At 45.4% G+C, this 17796-nt stretch overlaps 1 protein-coding gene across 1 annotated transcript in view; it reads left to right on the top strand.

Annotated features, from left to right (window-relative positions):
- Positions 1–17796, top strand: part of PNPLA7 (patatin like phospholipase domain containing 7) — an 88430-nt gene that overhangs the window by 18477 nt on the left and 52157 nt on the right. The window contains exons 10-13 of the mRNA XM_016194675.2: positions 11900–12028; positions 12504–12584; positions 13726–13852; positions 15179–15319. Of these exons, the coding sequence (XP_016050161.1) occupies positions 11900–12028; positions 12504–12584; positions 13726–13852; positions 15179–15319 (478 nt within the window). The remainder of the gene's footprint in view (positions 1–11899; positions 12029–12503; positions 12585–13725; positions 13853–15178; positions 15320–17796) is intronic.

The following is a 17796-nucleotide window of genomic DNA, read 5'->3' as shown; positions in this document are numbered from 1 at the left end:
ATGCCTATATTCTTTCTTTTGAAGTCATCCCATAGGTCTCTGTTGTTCTTTTCAGCATCTCTTAATTTCTTTTTGAGATCTCTTCTTTTTTTAAAAAAAATATTTTATTTATTTATGAAAAAGATAGGAGGAGATTGAGAACCAGACATCACTCTGGCACATATGATGCCAGGGATTGAATTTGGGACCTCATGCTTGAGAGTCCAAAGCTTTATCACTGCGCTACCTCCTGGACCACCTCTTACTTTTTTTTTTTTTTTTTTTTTTTTTTTTTTTACCAGAGCACTGCTCAGCTCTGGCTTATGGCATTGTGGGGGATTGAACCTGGGACTTGAGAGCCTCAGGCATGAAAGTCTCTTTGCTTAAACATTATGCTATATGCCCACCCTCTTACTTCTTTTTTAGTTGTCTCTCATTCATCCTCAATCTTGCTAATTCTGTCTTCAGCCTCATTTATTCTATTCTCTCTCCCCTCTACTGTTTTCTGGAGTTCATCTCTTTTGTTACCTGTTCTGGTACTGTTTTAGCTTGTTCAGCTAGTTGTGTTCTTAGCTCAGCTATTTCAGCTTTCAGCTCTCTCATAACCTTGAGATAATTAGTGTTTGCTTCCAGGATCTCATTGGTTGTTTCTTTATTTCAGATGACAATTCTTTCCAACTCTTTACTCACTCCTGTGATTATTTCCATAACTAGTGTTTGAATGTTGACCTCATTATTTTGTGCTTCAACCTTTGGGGGACTTTTAGCTGGACTCTTGTCTTGGTTCATTTCTACAGTATTTCTTCTTGTTGGTTTAACCATTTTAAATAGGATGTTATGAGTTCCCTCTCTCAGTACTTTTCAAATTACTGACCACTCTTGCCTGGATTGACTTGTGTCTAAGTAAGGTAACTACAGGGTTCACTGTTGTGGCAATTGACAGTTGTTTCAATATTATTTCAATCTCTGAGTTGGAGCACAGTGGCTTAAAAGCCTCTTTTGTTCTTTTTCTTCCCTGTAGGCTATAGGAGCTTGAGGGCTTTTGAACTAAAAGTAAGCTTCTTAGTTTAATCATTGACTCCTGACCAAGTGATAAAGCAGAGATAATCCAGTGGTTATGCAAAGAGATTCTCACAGCCCCACCACTAGACCACTGAGGTATAGATCTTTTCCTGAGTTTCCTGGTTAGTTCTCTGTCCCCTGGTGTCAGCACAGGGCCTCCCTGCTGCTGCTCCAGATTCTGAGGGCAGTAGCAATGGAGACTCTCAGTTGCATTTGGTGAGTCTTAGGGGAGTCCTCTCCTCCTTTCAGCCATCTTTTTGTGGGTGAAAGAGACTGGAGGTGGTGTCTCAACTGGTAAACTGCCAGCCTATTACCAGCCACTTAATCTCTCTAGGTTCCTCTCTGTCACCAGCCACACATGTTTGCACTCACCGGTGATTTGCTGGGTTCCTGAAGTCGTTCTAGTTCTGTCTTGTTGTGGTCCAAGGTGGTCTCCTTTGGTATTCCTAGTTGACCTGGGAGAGGAGAGGAGAGAAACACAGCTGCTGCTGCTCCATAATCCCACCTCCGGAAGTCCCCAGGACCATCTTTTAAATTATTTTTTAAGTTATCTGTATTTATTAGATAGAGATAGCCAGAAGGGAGGGGGTGATAGGGAGAGAGACACCTGCAACACTATTTCACCACTTGCAAAGCTTTCCCCCTGCAGGTGGGGACTAGGGGCTTGAACCCAGGTCCTTGTGCACTGTAATGTGTGTGCTTAACCAGGTGAGCCACAGCCTGGCCCCACTCTATCTCTATCTCTGTTTCTCTCTCTAGCATCTTGATCTGCCTCCTGGGACCTTTATGTCTTCACAAGAAACTTGCCAAGGTGGGGAGCAGGGATGGGGAATGGTAAAGCCCACAACATCATTTGGCCTGGCCCTGCCAGGGAAGCCACAGGCAAGACTCAAAATCAAGTAACTGTTTATTTTTTTTAAATGGAGAGTTTTGCCTGACCTGTGAATGTTATAAATATTCAAATAGCCCTTTGGCAGAAAAAACGGCTCATCACCCATGGCAGAGAAGGATGCCACTTCCTTTGAACAACGGTGACCTACCTTGAATGATAATGCACAGCTTGTAGGCAACTCTGCCTAGAGGGTTGTGGCACACCTGGGAAGAGGGTGTCAGACACGTGAGGAGGGTCAGCTGGGCCTGGGTTGTGGGAGCACCTCTGCTAAGTTCTAACTGATGACTGATTTTTCTTTCTGTGACAGATACCATATCAGATGTTATCGTGTGTGTGTTTGTGTGCTGAGTGTGCGCGCGTGCTCTGAGCAGGAGCTTCTGGCCTGCTGCAGCCACCTTGTCCTGACATTAGTGTCAGCACAGTCCCTCCTTCTTGGGAAAAGAAGCCCATCTTTCCTGAGTGCAGTGGGGTGAAGTGTGAGAGAAAATGACTCTCTACTGTGGTTAATTGATCATTTGGAAAGACATTAATTTTGCTTCACCAAATGTATGTGTTTTTGATGTCATTTTATATGGCACTGAGGAATGAACCCAACTTTTTCATTTGTTGTGGGGGTGGGGGGGTGCAGAGAGTAATACCAGAGCACCACTTCACCATCCATAGAGTTACTCTGGTACCACCTGTGGTACTCCCATGCCATGCTGGGCCTCAAACCCAGGGCCTCATGAAGCATGTGTTCTACCTGCTGAGCTGTCTCCATGCCTAAGTAGGGCGCACACCTTCCTATGGAACTACAGTGGATGCCACAAGAGGAGCTTTGTGGATGGTGGACTGGTGCTTTGCTGTCTTTTCCTCTCTCTCTCCTCTCCTCCTCTCACGGTGTCTCCTTCTCTCTTCTCTACCTTACTTTCTAGGCATTTAGAATAGAAAACTTGGGGGGCCAAATGGCGGCGCACTTAGTTGTAGTTGAGCACACATGTCACGGTGCATGTGGGAGTGCACCAGGAGCCCCACACGTGAAAGCCCTGTGCTCTTCTAATTAAACTGTTTCTTCAGCTGACCAAAACTTCTTTTCTTTTGGCTGCCAGGATTGACCCCAGGATTTCACACATGCAAAGTCTAAACTCTACCACTGAATTACATCTCTGGTCCTATTCAGAGTTGCTTTTGTCTGTTTCTTTCTTTCTTTCTTTTTTTTTTTTTTTGTAATCTTTAAAAAAATCTTTATTTATTAGATAGAGACAGCCAGAAATGGAGAGGGAAGAGGGTAATAAGACAGGGAGAGAGAGACAGAGAGACACCTGCAGCCCTGCTTCACCACTCGCAAAGCTTTCTTCCTGCAGGTGGGGACCAGGGGCTCGAACCTGGGTCCTTTCGCACTATAGCATTTGTGCTCAACCAGGTGCACCACTGCCTGGCCCCTCTCTGTTTCTTTTCTTTTTATTTTTTCTTTTTTGCCTCCAGGGTTATTGCTGGGGCTTGGTGCCTGCACCATGAATCCACTGCTCCTGGAGGCCTTTTTTTTCCCCCCTTTTGTTTCCCCTGTTGTTGTAGGCTTGTTGTCATTATTATTGTTGTTGATGATGTCGTTCATTGTGGATAGGACAGAGAGAAATGGAGAGAAGAGGGGAAGACAGAGAGAGGGAGAGAAAGATAGACACCTGCAGACCTACTTCACCACCTGTGAAGTGACTCCCCTGCAGGTGGGAAGCCGGGGACTCAAACTGGGATCCTTCCACCGGTCCTCGCTCTTTGTGCAATGTGCGCTTAACCCACTGTGCTACTGCCTGACTCCCCTATTTTCATTTATTTTTTTTTATTTATTTATTTTGTCTCTAGGGTTATTGCCGGGCCTCGGTATCTGTACTACGAATCCACTGCTCCTAGAGACCATTTTTTCCCCTTTTGTTGCCCTTGTTTTTTTATCATTGTTATGGTTGTTATTATTGTTGTTGTTGTTGCTGTCATTGGATAGGACAGAGAGAAATCTAGAGAGGAAGGGAAGACAGAGAGGGAGAGAGAAAGATAGACACCTGCAGACCTGCTTCACTGCCTGTGAAGCAACTTCTCTGCAGGTGGGGACCCAGGGGCTTAAACCGGGATCCTTACACCAGTCCTTTTGCTTCGCACCACATGTGCTTAACCCACTGCACCACCTCCCAACTCCCTTTTTAAATTATTTATTTATTTGTTTATTTATTTATTTATTTTCCTTTTTGTTGCCCTTGTTTTTCATTGTTGTAGTAGTTATTATTGTTACTGATGTCATCATTGTTAGATAGGACAGAGAGAAATGGAGAGAGGAGGGGAAGACAGGGGGGAGAGAAAGACACTTGCAGACCTGTTTCACCGCCTGTGAATCGACCCCCCTGTGGGTGGGGACCCAGGGGCTTGAACTGGAAATCCTTAAACCGGTTTTTGCGCTTTGGGCCACATGCACTTAAGCCACTGTGCTACCACTGGACTCCCCCTATTTTCATTTTTTAGATCTGGGCTTTTTCTGGTTTTGACAGTTTATGAGGCCGTGAGCTCTGCATCAAACACAGTTATACAAACTAGTGCAGATGTGCCACGTGGAATAGACGGTGCTGTGGAACTGGGAAGGCCAGACACAGAGGAGCATTAAATGAGGCTGTCACCAAACTAGACCAATTCGTGATGGTAGAGCAGAGGTCAGCAAACTTACGTAAAGGACCAGGTGGTGACTATTTTAGGTGCTGTGGGCACATGGTCTCTGCAACAGCAATTTAACTTGGCCATCCGGGCATAAATGAGCACAGTGACTGTGTTCCAGTGACGCTTCATTTACAGATGCGGGGGTGGGTGGGATTGGCCCTGTGACACAGTTTGCCCACTCTCTGACAGAGACACATTAGTGTTCCCTGTTACAGCTTAGTTGAGCAGACTCAGGGGGAGGAAAAAGGTAATTTAGGTTGATGGAATTGTCTTTATACCTTGATTTGAATGGTTGTTAACATGAGTTAATTATACAAACAAAAATAGCATGATCTCAGTGCTGTATCTAACTGTGAACATTGTGCTCAGGGCTGTCCCTTGGGCACCCTGCAGGAAGGATGGTGGGAGTGCACTGGCCATTGTCTGTTGATCTTTTCTCCAGGGAAGAGTCCTGGGAGGAATTTGCCATGTTGTGGTGGGATTGAGTTGGAATGGGGGGAAGGAGGCTGTGCTCCCCACTTAGGGAAGACACTGCTTCAGCCTGGCATGAGGTATGCTCTCAGCCATGCTTGATGTCCTGGCACTCAAATCTGTCTGTCTCACCGAGACACAAGGCCAGCTCTCAGCTCATGGAGGAGATGCAAGTCAGCTAGCTGAGATGTATAGATCTTTTCACCATTTTGGTTCTGTACTCCTAGTCCCCTAATGGGGACGTTTCAACTCTTCATTAGCTCTACTAGCCTATCACTTTCAACCAGCTTGAAACTGTTACTGACATTTCCTGTCTACTTTTTGTTCCTAGAGGTTTAGGTGAGAGAGAGAGAGAGAGTCAGTCTACTAAGGCTTTACTTTTCCAGGCTGACTTTGTCAGATGAAGATAGAGACAGGGATCAAGGGCAGGAAACCACAGAGCCAAAGCTCCCTCCAGTGCAGTGAGGGGCAAGGGTGGAACCTGGGTTGCGCACATGGCCAGTAAGCTCACTATCCAAGTAGTGTTTACATATTTTTAAATAGATAGAAAGAGTCTATGTAGTCTATGAGATAATAAGATATTTACCACAAGACTGCCACTTTTATTGGGGTTATAGTCTTTATTATTTTACTTTTTAATTTTTTTCTTCATTGGGGGAATTAATGTTTTACAGTCACCATTAAATACAGTAGTTTGTACATGCATAACATTTCTCAGTTTTCCACATAACAATACAACCTCCACTAGGTCCTCTATCATCCTTTTCCAGGACCTGTACTCTTCCCCCACCCATCCCAGAGTCTTTTACTTTGATGCAATTATTTATTTGACTTTAACACATTTGTATGAGATATTTCAGAAAAAATGGAGGTAGATATCATAATGGTTATGCAAAGAGACTCTCATGCCTGAGGCTCCAAAGTCCCAGGTTCAATCCCCCACACCACCATAGAGCAGAGCCAAGCAATGCTCTGTTAAAAAAATTTTTTTAAATATTTTTTATTAATTTATTATTGGATAGAGACAGACATAAATTGAGAGAGGAAGGGAAGATAGAGAGACAGAGAGACATCTGCAGCCCCACTTCACCATTCATGAAGCTTTCCCCCTGCAGATGGGGACCAGGGGCTTGAAACTGGATCCTTGTGCACTGTAGTGTGTGCGCTTAACCAGGTGCGCCACCACCTGGCCCCTAAATCTTTTTATATTTATGTATTCTCCCTTTTGTTGCCCTTGTTGATTTTTTATTGTTGTTGTAGCTATTATTGTTGTTGTTATTGATGTCATCATTGTTAGATAGGACAGAGAGAAATGGAGAGAGGAGGGGAAGACAGAGAAGGGGAGAGAAAGACACCTGCAGACCTGCCTGTGAAGCGATCCCTCTGCAGGTGGAGAGATGGTGTGCTTCTAGTTTAGTCATCTCCACCATTGTTGATCTCCCTGTTGCTAGTTGACAATTAGATTGTTTGTACATAGTTCTGCTGAGAACCTTTGTAAACTCATTCAAGGGTGAGGCTCTCTGGAGTGGTGTATGTTTATGTCTGGACCTTATTCATACCCCTAGCAGTATTGCCTTTCCCTGTGGTTTTCAGTCTTTTAATTTTAGATAAGGGTGGCCCGGGAGGTGGCGCAATGGATAAATTGTTGAACTCTCAAGTTATGAGGTCCCAAGTTCAATCCCTGGCAGCACATGTACCAGAGTGATATCTGGTTCTTTCTCTCTGTCCTCCTATCCCTCTCATTAATAAATAAAATATATTTTTTAAAAAACAATAATTTTAGATAAGGTTACAGCGATTGTTTTCTGGACAAGTAAACAAAACAATTAGAGAATAAAATATCCACAAGCCATTTTTAGTAGCAGCTGTTGTCATTCCTTTTTCCCAACCTCCCACAAAATACACTCATACGCCTTTTTCTATGACTCTAGAACAGAGATGAGAAATGCTGTCTGGTAGGGGCTGTGGAAACATTCCTCTTTTGGTTCTCTGTCTGCTAGCTGCTTATCTGGCCGCTGAATGGGAGATGGGCCCATTTCTCAGGTCTCAGAGAGAGGGGCTGTACTCACTGCTCTGTGATCCTGTAGAAAAGGACACCAGGGGAGTCGGGCGATAGCACAGTGGGTTAAGCGCACGTGGCGCAAAGTGCAAGGACCAGCGGAAGGATCGCGGTTCGAGCCCCGGCTCCCCACCTGCAGGGAAGTCGCTTCACAGGCGGTGAAGCAGGTCTGCAGGTGTCTATCTTTCTCTCCCCTCTGTCTTCCCCTCCTCTCTCCATTTCTCTCTGTCCTATCCAACAACAACAACATCAATAACAACAATAACTACAACAACAACAATTAAAAAAAAAAAAAAAGAAAAGGACACCAGTTTCTCCGCAGAGCTCTGAGTGCTGCAGAATGAGGGGGTCGTGCTGGCTTCACAGAGGAACAGGGGATTTGGAGCTTGTCTTAGACACCTGGCAGACAGCTGCTACATAATCTTCTGTACACGTGTGTGTGTGTGTGTGTGTGTGTGTGTGTGTGTGTGTGTTGTGGTGGTGGTGGTGGTGAATCTCTCAAAGCACAGCTCTCTCTCTCTCTCTCTCTGTCTCTCTCTCTTTTTCTCTATCTGTATAAAGAAGGGCCTGGAAGCGAGCACAGTGGTAGCACACAGGACTTGCCTTTAGGAAGTCTCAGGTTTGATCTCCAGCAGAAGCCAAAACTAAGTAGTGCACTGGTAAAATAAAATAGTAATAATAAAATAAAATTTATAAGTCTGAAACAAAGAATTTCAAGTGGAAACATCAAAAAAGTCTCAGAGCTTACAGAGAACTAAGGACTGAATGCCTGGTCTTCTCAACATGTTCTTAATTTTTATTACTTAAAAACTATTTTCTCTGCAATTCTGGGGAATGAACCCAGGGCCTCAGTCATGTGCAATACTTCTGGAATGCCTTCCGAGCCCAAGTTTTACTCTATATCTCAAGAGAGAAAAGGGAAGAGAGAGAGGAAGAGATACCAAGGCACTGCTCTGCCATCCATAGAGTTCCATTGGCAAATTTATGGAGCTCCCATATGGTACCTGGGTCCAACCCAGGGCACCCCGTGTGGTAAGGCACATACCTTTACTCATTGAGCCATCTCACATACCCTGCCAGGCATGGTTTAGAATATAGTGACAGCAAGTGATTAGGTCATTAGGTTAACAGTCATTAGGTTTCACCCTCTTTGAATTCTGGTTTGCATAGTGTATGCAAGTTTAAAAAAAAAATTGATTTTTACCAGAAGCAACAATTTTCATTCTGACTTTCAAGGAACAGAAGAATTGAGATTTTATTTCTGATAAACATAAAGTAGAATTCCAGCTGGCAGGACTGTGCCTCTGCAGCCTCTCTGTCCTGCTACTTACAATTAAAAACTCTGGGTAAAATACAAAGAACAATGAAAATGCTCTTGAAATGGAAGCAGATAGGTTGTAAGACTTGAAGCAGAAGAAATCCATGAAGAGTGAGTCCTAGGTTTTCCTCTGTTGTCCTACTGCTCTGCTTCAGTGACAGCCCAGTCAGAGCTAGAGTTCTAGTAGGAGCCTGTCTTTCTGTGGGTGTGAGACTATGTGTGCAGACAGGACAGGAGTGAGGAAGCAGCTGAAAGAATGACTCCCCTAGATCTGTCTGATCCTCTGTCTACAAGTCTCAGGATGTGCCACAACCCCACCACATAGACTTAATAAAATGGCTAAAACGAAAGTTACTACCCAAACCCCGGAGTTCACCCCTTCCCCTCCTCTCTCATTTTCTCTCTGTCCTATCCAACAGTGACAACATCTATAACAAAAACAATAATAACTACACCTGCTTCACCGCCTGTGAAGTGACACCCCTGCAAGTAGAGAGCAGGGGGCTCAAACTGGGATCTTTATGCCAGTCCCTGTGCTTTGTGCCACGTGCACTTAACCCGCTGCCCAGCCCCCTTAAAAAATACTTTATGGGGGTCGGGCGGTAGTGCAGTGGGTTAAGCGCATGTGGTGCAAAGTGCAAGGACCGGAGTAAGGATCCCAGTTTGAGCCCCCGGCTCCCCACCTGCAGGGGAGTCGCTTCACAGGTGGTGAAGCAGGTCTGCAGGTGTCTATCTTTCTCTCCCCCCTTTGTCTTCCCCTCCTCTCTCCATTTCTCTATGTCCTGTCCAACAACGACGACATCAATAACAACAACAATAACTACAACTACAATAAAAATAAGGTCAATAAAAAGGAAATAAATATTTTTTTAAATCTTTAAAAAATACTTTATATAAAAAAGATAGAGGTTTATTTTTTCTTCTTTTTTAAAAATTATTTTTATTTATTGGATAGAGACAGCCAGAAATAGAGCAAGTAGGGGAGACAGACAGGGAGAGATAAGAGAGATACCTGCAGCCCTGCTTCACCACTTGCAAAACTCACCCCTTAGCAGGGACTGGGGGCTTGAACCCAGGTCCTTGTGCATTGTATCATGTACCCTCAACCAAGTGTGCTACCATCCAGCCCCCAAAATAAGAGGCACAAGTTACATAGCACTCTTGGATCATAGCATGAAAAAGCAAGAGGGCACAGCCCTGGAATTCTTTCATTGGGGCTAAGGGTAGTGGTAGGATCTAAGGTTTTGTGAGTTTACTTAGTTATTGGTGAACTTCAATCTTAGAGCACTTAAGTCTTGAGAAGAGAGACATATGAAGAATAAAGTAAAGAGACAAGTTAGCCTCAGCTGACCTGTTCTTTACATTAACCAGGATCTGTAAAATGAAGACCCTTCCGTGCGGAACCAACCTGCCTTTTAGTTTGTTGTTTAGCTTCAGTGTGTCGGGGCTGGTGCTTTCTAAAGTGGATGTCGAGGCATCAAAGCTTAAGTTAGGTTCTAGCATTCCAAAAAGAAAAGTCAGTCTTGAGGCTTACCTCACAGAGGTAGTCACAGGGAAAAGCTTTTTTTTTAAATCATCTTTATTTATTTATTGGATAGAGACAGGTAGAAATTGAGAGGGAAGGGGTTGATAGAGAGGGAGAGAGACAGAGATACCTGCAGCCCTGCTTCACCACTTGTGAAGCCTTCCCCCTGCAGGTGGGGACCAGGGGATCGAACCTGGATCCTTGTCCACTGGTCTTGGTCCCCAATTTCTGAAAAGAACCTGTAAACCCTTGAAAGTCCCTTAGTGTTATTTTTATTTATTTTAATTTTTTAAAATTATTTTCCCTTTTGTTGCTCTTGTTATTTTATTGTCGTTGTATTTATTATTGTTGTTGTTATTGATGTCGTCATTGTTAGATAGGACAGAGAGAAATGGAGAGAGGAGGGGAAGACAGAGAGGAGGAGAGAAAAAGAGCCATCAGTTGCGCCACCACCTGGCCCCCAGGGAAAAGCTTTTATCAGGGCTCTCTCATTGCTGAAATGGATAGACTTGAAGTCATTAGACTGAGCTCAGCCAGCAGCCCCTCCTCGTTCGCACCCTGTTCTTGATGTTCCTAACATGACGAATTCCACCCCAAGACTGCGTAACCAAGCTTCTACTAACACTAAGGGACTTTTGAGAGAGACGGGCAGTAGCGTAGAAGGTTAAACACATGTGGCGCGAAGCACAAGGACCAGCACAAGGATCCCGGTTCGAGACCCCGACTCCCCACTTGCAGGGGAGTCGCTTCATAGGCAGCGAAGCAGGTCTGCAGGTGTCCATCTTTTTCTCTCCTCCTCTCTGTCTTCCCCTCCTCTCTCCATTTCTCTCTGTCCTATCTAACAATGACATCAATAACAACAACAATAATAAATACAACGACAATAAAATAACAAGAGCAACAAAAGGGAAAATAATTTTAAAAAATTAAAATAAATAAAAATAACACTAAGGGACTTTCAAGGGTTTACAGGTTCTTTTCAGAAATTGGGGACCAAGACCAGCCAAATTCTTGGTCCTACATCCATGGCTCTATCTGTGAATCCCTGGTAGGGGGTCGGGTGGTAGTGCAGCAGGTTAAGCGTACGTGGCACGAAGCACAAGGGCCAGACAGTATAAGGATCCCGGTTTGAGCCCCTGGCTCCCCACCTGCAGGGGGTCGCTTCACAAGTGGTGGAGCAGGTCTGCAGGTGTCTGTCTTTCTCTCCCCCTCTCTGTCTCTCCTCCTCTCTTGATTTCTCTCTGTCCTATCTAACAACAGCAACATCAATGGCAACAATAGCTACAACAAGGGCAACAAAATGGAAAAAAAAATGGCCTCCAGGAGCAGTGGATTTGTAGTGCAGGCACCGAGCCCCAGCAATAACCCTGGAGGAAATAAATAAATAAATAAATAAATAAATAAATAAATAAATGGAAAAAAAAAAGAAAAGAGCTGGGTAATTGCCAGAACCAGCTATAGGAGGAAGGTGGTGATAGAGCTCAGATGCTGAATGTCACTGCATGGGGGAGATCAATTACAAAGTAGACTTTCCTCCAACACAAGCCAGTTCCAGACATTGAAATCCACTGCCACACTCTTAGTACATGAAGCCCTGCCAACGGCTCAGGCTGTAGCTCTTACCAAAGTCCCACACAGTCTGATGGTCCATGTTCCTTGTGGAGAGCTGTGTTCCTGGTCCTTGGGTCATACCAGATATGTGTATTGGCCAGCTGGCTGATGCTCCAGCCAGCTTGGGACTGGCCCCCCTGATTCCTGCTGTTGGTCACCCTCTGCTGTAGATCTGGAGAACAAAAAAGATCTGGAGAACAAAAAGCAAAGCACAGCCCGGGGCGCACAGCAGTGCTGTTCCACAGTCCAGCTTGTGAGGAGCTGGGGGAGGGGAGCGAGGCAGTCCTAAAGGACCTATCATTACAGGGCCACACCGCCCCCTACAAAACCGTGTCCGCCCGTGCTGCTGTCCCCTCCACCATCCTCCGGCTGCCAGCTGTGGCTTTTCAAGGAGTTTTTGAGAAATATCCTGAAACCCTAGTGAGAGTGGTGCAGGTGAGTCATGGTTTCTTCAGTTGTCAGGACTCCCAGGAATCAGCACATTAAACTTTCCATCAGCTTCCTGTGCTGGCTGACTGTGAAGGCACATAAGAAAAGTGGACTAGCCCTCCCTGCAGGACTTACTGGTGGCTTGGGGGTGGGAGTACAGGGGGGCAGAGGGGAGTGGGTGATTTAGAAAATTTTATAATATATTTTACAATGAAATTAATACTCATAATCTCAGAGAGCTCCTCAGATCTCTCTCTAACCCCCAAGGTAACACCTCTTTTGTGATTATTAAGCTTCTCATTTTGAAGTTAATTCTAGATTTACAGAAAACTTGGCCATGTTAATGCATGTTACTTCCTTCACTCCCTTCCCTCCAATGTGAATGTCTTAGGTGACCAGGGTAAGATGTTTAAGTGAGCAGTTTCACACCTAGGCCTGAGCTGGGCTCACTGTGGTGTGCAGCTATCTGTCTCCCTCACAGATCATTATGGTGCGGCTGCAGAGGGTCACCTTTCTGGCTCTGCACAACTACCTGGGCCTCACGACGGAGCTCTTCAACCCTGTGAGTGGGCACTGGGAAGGGCCTTGGTGACTTTTCTCCAGGACTTGTGCAGGAATGGGCCTGTGAGTTAGGTTTGGAGATGGGGGGGTCCTCAGAAGCCAGCGTTCATACCTCCCAGAGACCTGCCACCTGTCAGGTGACCTTGTGCCCACTCAACTCTTGTCCCAACCAAGTGGGAGCTTGGCACTGGGACCATAAGCTGCTATCCTTCCCAGCTCCTCGCCTAGCTCCCCCCCACCCCCAGATGATTGCCACTCTCCCACATCAGGTTGTCACCTGCTGGTTCCTGGGGCAATGGGATACCCTGCCAGCACTCAGCAGTGTGACCTGCCCTCTACCCCTTCTTCCTGTCAGCCTGGGTGGGAGTCAGCCATTGGCTGTGAGAGAGGTCTCACCTCACAGAGTCTTTGTGAGAAATAAGGGAGACACTTACTTTACCTTACTGTGTTCCCACAGCCCAAAAGTGGGTCTGGTCTAGGGAGTTTGGAGCAGTTTGTGTGCTGTCAGATGCCCCTGATCATTTCTCCTAAATACCCTTCCTAGTTTCATTGATACTTTAGGTTTTAGCATCTGCCATTGTTTACATTCTAGGGCATGGCATTTGGTTTCCTACATTGTTTATCTTGAGTATTTTTTTTAAAGATTTTTTTTTTTAATATGAGATAGAGTTTGACATAAGAGAGAAGCCAGAGCACCACTTTAGTGCATGTGGTACCTGGGTAGCCTCAGGCAGGCATGCAAGTCCCATGTTCTACCAGCTAAGCTATTTCCTCAGTCAGTATTTTGAAGACTATTAAGTCCAGGGTATGGGGGGGGAGGGGGCAGGGTGCTGATAGCCTAAATTGTTATGCAAAAAGAGTCTCATACTTGAGGCTCCAAAATCCCAGGTTCAGTCCCCCGTGCTATCATGAACCAGAGCTGAGTGGTGCTCTGATGAAGAAGAAAAGAAAAAGAAGAAGAAGAAGAATACTAAGGGTTCTGACAGTTTTGACTCTTATTTAAACTTGACAATTGACTTTGTTGCCTTGAGCAGACGAATCCGTGCTGACATGACTGATTTCATGACTGTAGCATGACAGTGGTCCTTAGAGTGTGTGTTTGGAACTGCTCCAGGAGCTCTTTGCTCTTTCTCTCATCCCAGGAGAGCCAGGCCATCCCCCTCGTGTCTGTAGCCAGTGTGGCCTCTGGCAAGGCTAGGAGGCAGACAAGCTGTGGCCCTGAGGAACGAGTTGAGAAGTCCCTGCGGGCTCAGGAGTCCTGTGACCCAGGTACTACTTCTTCTTTTTTTCTTTAATATTTATTTATTTATTTATTTCCTTTTGTTGCCCTTGTTTTATTGTTGTAGTTATTACTGATGTCATCATTGTTGGATAGGACAGAGAGAAATGGAGAGGAGGGGAAGACAGAGGGGGGAGAGAAAGATAGACACCTGCAGACCTGCTTTACTGTGAAGCAAACCCCCTGCAGGTGGGGAGCCTGGGGCTTGAATCAGGATCCTTTTGCTGGTCCTTGCGCCTCACACCACCTGTGCTTAACCCATTGCGCTACCGCCCGACTCCCGACCCAGGTACTTCTACCACGTCTTATACCCTCCTGTACACAGGTCCTGTCTGCTGCTGTCACCTCAGTCCCCTCCCCAGTCATTTTACACATCCCCCGTTCTCTTTTGTTCTCAAGCCCCCCCCCCCTTCTCTGTCAAAGGACTTGGCCATAGGGAGAAGCAGTGGGTAAGCAAGTCCCCTGCTCTGCATTCTGACCTCACTGCTACTCTGAACTTTTGAGAGGGGTCTAGATGTGAGATGGGGAGCCCTTTTTAGGCTTAGTGTACATGTAGCCTCTTTGACCAAATTAGGCTCATCACTGTGAACAAGTGGCTGGCCAAATTCCTAAAGACTCAGTAAAACTGTCACCCACGTGAGGAGAAACAGAGAACAAATGAGAGACCCCAGGAGCTGCACACCTGATCTGAGGCACCCACACCCTGTATGTGGTGACCTTGAAGTCCTCCTCTGCCTCACTGCTTTCTCCTAGAAGCATACTTTAGGAAACGTGTCAGTTATGTACTTCTCCCCAGTGTCTTTTCTCTCACTTAGCCTTTTGTTAGTTATGTGGCTGGGCCTCAGGGACTGTCCCCAAAGGCTGCTTGGTATAGGGCCACCATCCTCAGTATGGGTGGGACCCACAGGTAGTGGGGCCCGGAACAGTGATATACTGCATGACATGACAGGCCAGGCTCCTTTCAGGGTGGGAAGGTGGGGCAGTAAGTCCAGATTGATTCACCTGAGGGCCAGGTGGAGTGCAGAGCTAGTCCCAGTGTGCTCAAATAACTACCTGGACAGAGAATAGCACACTGCCAGCTTCAATGCAAGATGGAGGTTATCATCAAGATGTTTGGCACTTGATTCAGGAAGACATTGGAGAGGTTAGTGGCCTGAGTCTGAGTCTGGTAAGCACTTATCACTTCTCTGCCTAGGTGGGTGTGGGGTAGCCAGGCAGACAGAGAGGGTACAGCAGAGGGCTTTCTTAGTGCCAGGGTGAGTTGCTTGTGCAGGGCTGTGGGGTCAGAGGCCTGATCGAATGCCATCTCTTCACAGACCGAGCGGGTAGCCGTGCAGCAATCTCTGGGCCGCTGCTGAAGAGGAGCCAATCAGTCCCTCTGCCTTCTGTCCATGAAGAGATCTTGGATGAGCTTGGAAAGGCCCAGGCAGGTGACCAGGGCCCTTCATCCCCACCAGGTAAGGGACCTCACTCAGAGACAGCACCCTAATTTTTTTTTTTTTTTGCCTCCAAGGTTATCGCTGGGGCTCAGTGCCTGCACTGCAAATCCACTGCAAATCCTGGAGACCCTTTTTTCCACCATTTTTGTTGCCCTTATTATTGTTATTGCTGATATTGTTGTTGGATAGAACAGAGAGAAATTGAGAGAGGAGGGGAAGACAGAGAGGGGGAGAGAAAGATAGACACCTGCAGACCTGCTTCACTGCTTGTAAAGCAACTCCTCTGCTGGTGGGGAGCCGGAGGCTTGAACTTGGATCCCTAGGCTGGTCCTTGTACTTTATACCATGTGTGTTTAATCCACTGCGCTACTGCCCAGCCTAATACCCTGAACTTTTTTTTTTCCTTTTCTTTTCTTCCTTTTTTTTTTTTTTTTTTTTTTGCCTCCAGGGTTATCGCTAGGGCTCAGTGCCTGCACTATGAATCCACTGGTCCTGGAGGCCATTTTTTCCATTTTGTTGCCCTTGTTGTTGTTACTGTTATTGTTGGTATTGCTGTTGTTGTCGTGGGATAGGACAGAGAGAAATTGAAGTAGGACAGGAAGACGGGGCGGGGGAGAGAAAGAGAGGCAACTGCAGACCTGCTTTACCACTGTGATGCAACCCCCCTGCAGGTGGGGAGCCAGGGGCTCGAACTGGGATCCTTTTTTTTTTTTTTTTTTTTTTTATTTAAGAAAGGATTAATTAACAAAACCATAGGGTAGGAGGGGTACAACTCCACACAATTCCCACCACCCAATCTCCATATCCCACCCCCTCCCCCAATAGCTTTCCCATTCTCTATCCCTCTGGGAGCATGGACCCAGGGTCATTGAGGGTTGCAGAAGGTAGAAGGTCTGGCTTCTGTAATTGCTTCCTCGCTGAACATGGGCGTTGACTGGTCGGTCCATACTCCCAGTCTGCCTCTCTCTTTCCCTAGTAGGATGGGTCTCTGGGGAAGCTGAGCGCCAGGACACATTGGTGGTGTCTTCAATCCAGGGAAGTCTGGCCGGCATCCTGATGATACCTGGAACCTGGTGACTGAAAAGAGAGTTAACATACAAAGCCAAACAAATTGTTGAGCAATCATGGACCCAAAGCTTGGAAAAGTGGAGAGGAAGTATTAGGGAGGTACTCACTGCAAACTCTAGTATACTTCTGCTTTCTTACTTTGGTGCCATACTCCAAACTCAGTCAATTTCTGCTTTGCGTTTCTACTTCTTTTTTTTTTTTTACATGCATAACATTCCCCAGATTCCCATTTAGCAATAAAACCCCCACTATTTCATTCATCATTTTTCATGGACCTGTATTCTCTCCACCCACCCACCCACCCACCCCAGAGTCTTTTACTTTGGTGTAATACTCCAATTCCATTTCAGGTTCGACTTGTGTTTTCTTTTCTAATCTTGTTTTTCAACTTCGGCCTGAGAGTGAGATCATCCCATATTCATCCTTCTGTTTCTGACTTATTTCACTCAACATGATTTTTTCAAGGTCCATCCAAGATCGGCTGAAAACGGTGAAGTCACCATTTTTTACAGCTGAGTAATATTCCATTGTGTATATATACCACAACTTGCTCTGAATGACTCTGAAAATGTCCAATAGTTCTAGTTTATCTATCTCTTCATTTAGCTCCCTTATGTCTTTACTGATTTTCTTCCTGGATGATCTGTCAAGTTGAGATAGTGGGGTGTTGAAGTCCCCTACTATGATTGTGTTACTGTTAATATATTGCTGTAGCTCTTTCAGTAGAAGTTTGATGTATTTAGATGGCTTCTCATTGGGTGCATAGATATTAATAATTGTTAAGTCCTCTTGATTGACTGATCCTCTGAGCATTAAGTAGTGTCCATTCCTATCTTTTTTAATCTTATGTATTTTAAAGTCTATCATGTCAGATATGAGAATAGCTGTTCCTGCCCTTTTTTGTGGGCCATTGGCTTGAATGATAGTTTTCCATCCTTTCACTTTAAGTCTGTGTTTGTCTTGTTGCGTTAGGTGAGTTTCCTGTAGACAACGTATTGTTGGGTTGTGTTTTCTGATCCATCTTCCTACTCTGTGTCTTTTAATAGGTGAATTCAGGCCATTGACATTTATTGATATCAAAGATTGAAGATATTTTAACGCCATTCTTGTAGAGTTTTAGAGTGTTTTGATATATGTTCTATTTGTGGTGGTCTGGTTGTTTATAGGAAACCTTTCAGAACTTCTTTCAAGGCAGGCTTGGTGATGGTTGCTTCCTTCAACTGTTGCTTGTCTGAGAAGGTTTTGATGCGTCCATCTAGTCTGAATGACAGTCTAGCAGGATATAGTATTCTTGGCTGAAAGCCTTTCTCATTGAGCACTCGATAGATATCTTGCCATTCTCTTCTGGCCTGTAGTGTTTGTATGGAGAAGTCTGCTGCTAATCTTATGGGTTTTCCTTTGTAGGTGACTCTTTGTTTTTCTCTTGC

Source organism: Erinaceus europaeus, chromosome 10, assembly GCF_950295315.1.
Source record: "Erinaceus europaeus chromosome 10, mEriEur2.1, whole genome shotgun sequence".
Classification (NCBI taxonomy): Eukaryota; Metazoa; Chordata; class Mammalia; order Eulipotyphla; family Erinaceidae; genus Erinaceus; species Erinaceus europaeus.
This window is presented reverse-complemented; position numbering and strand designations above follow the sequence as displayed.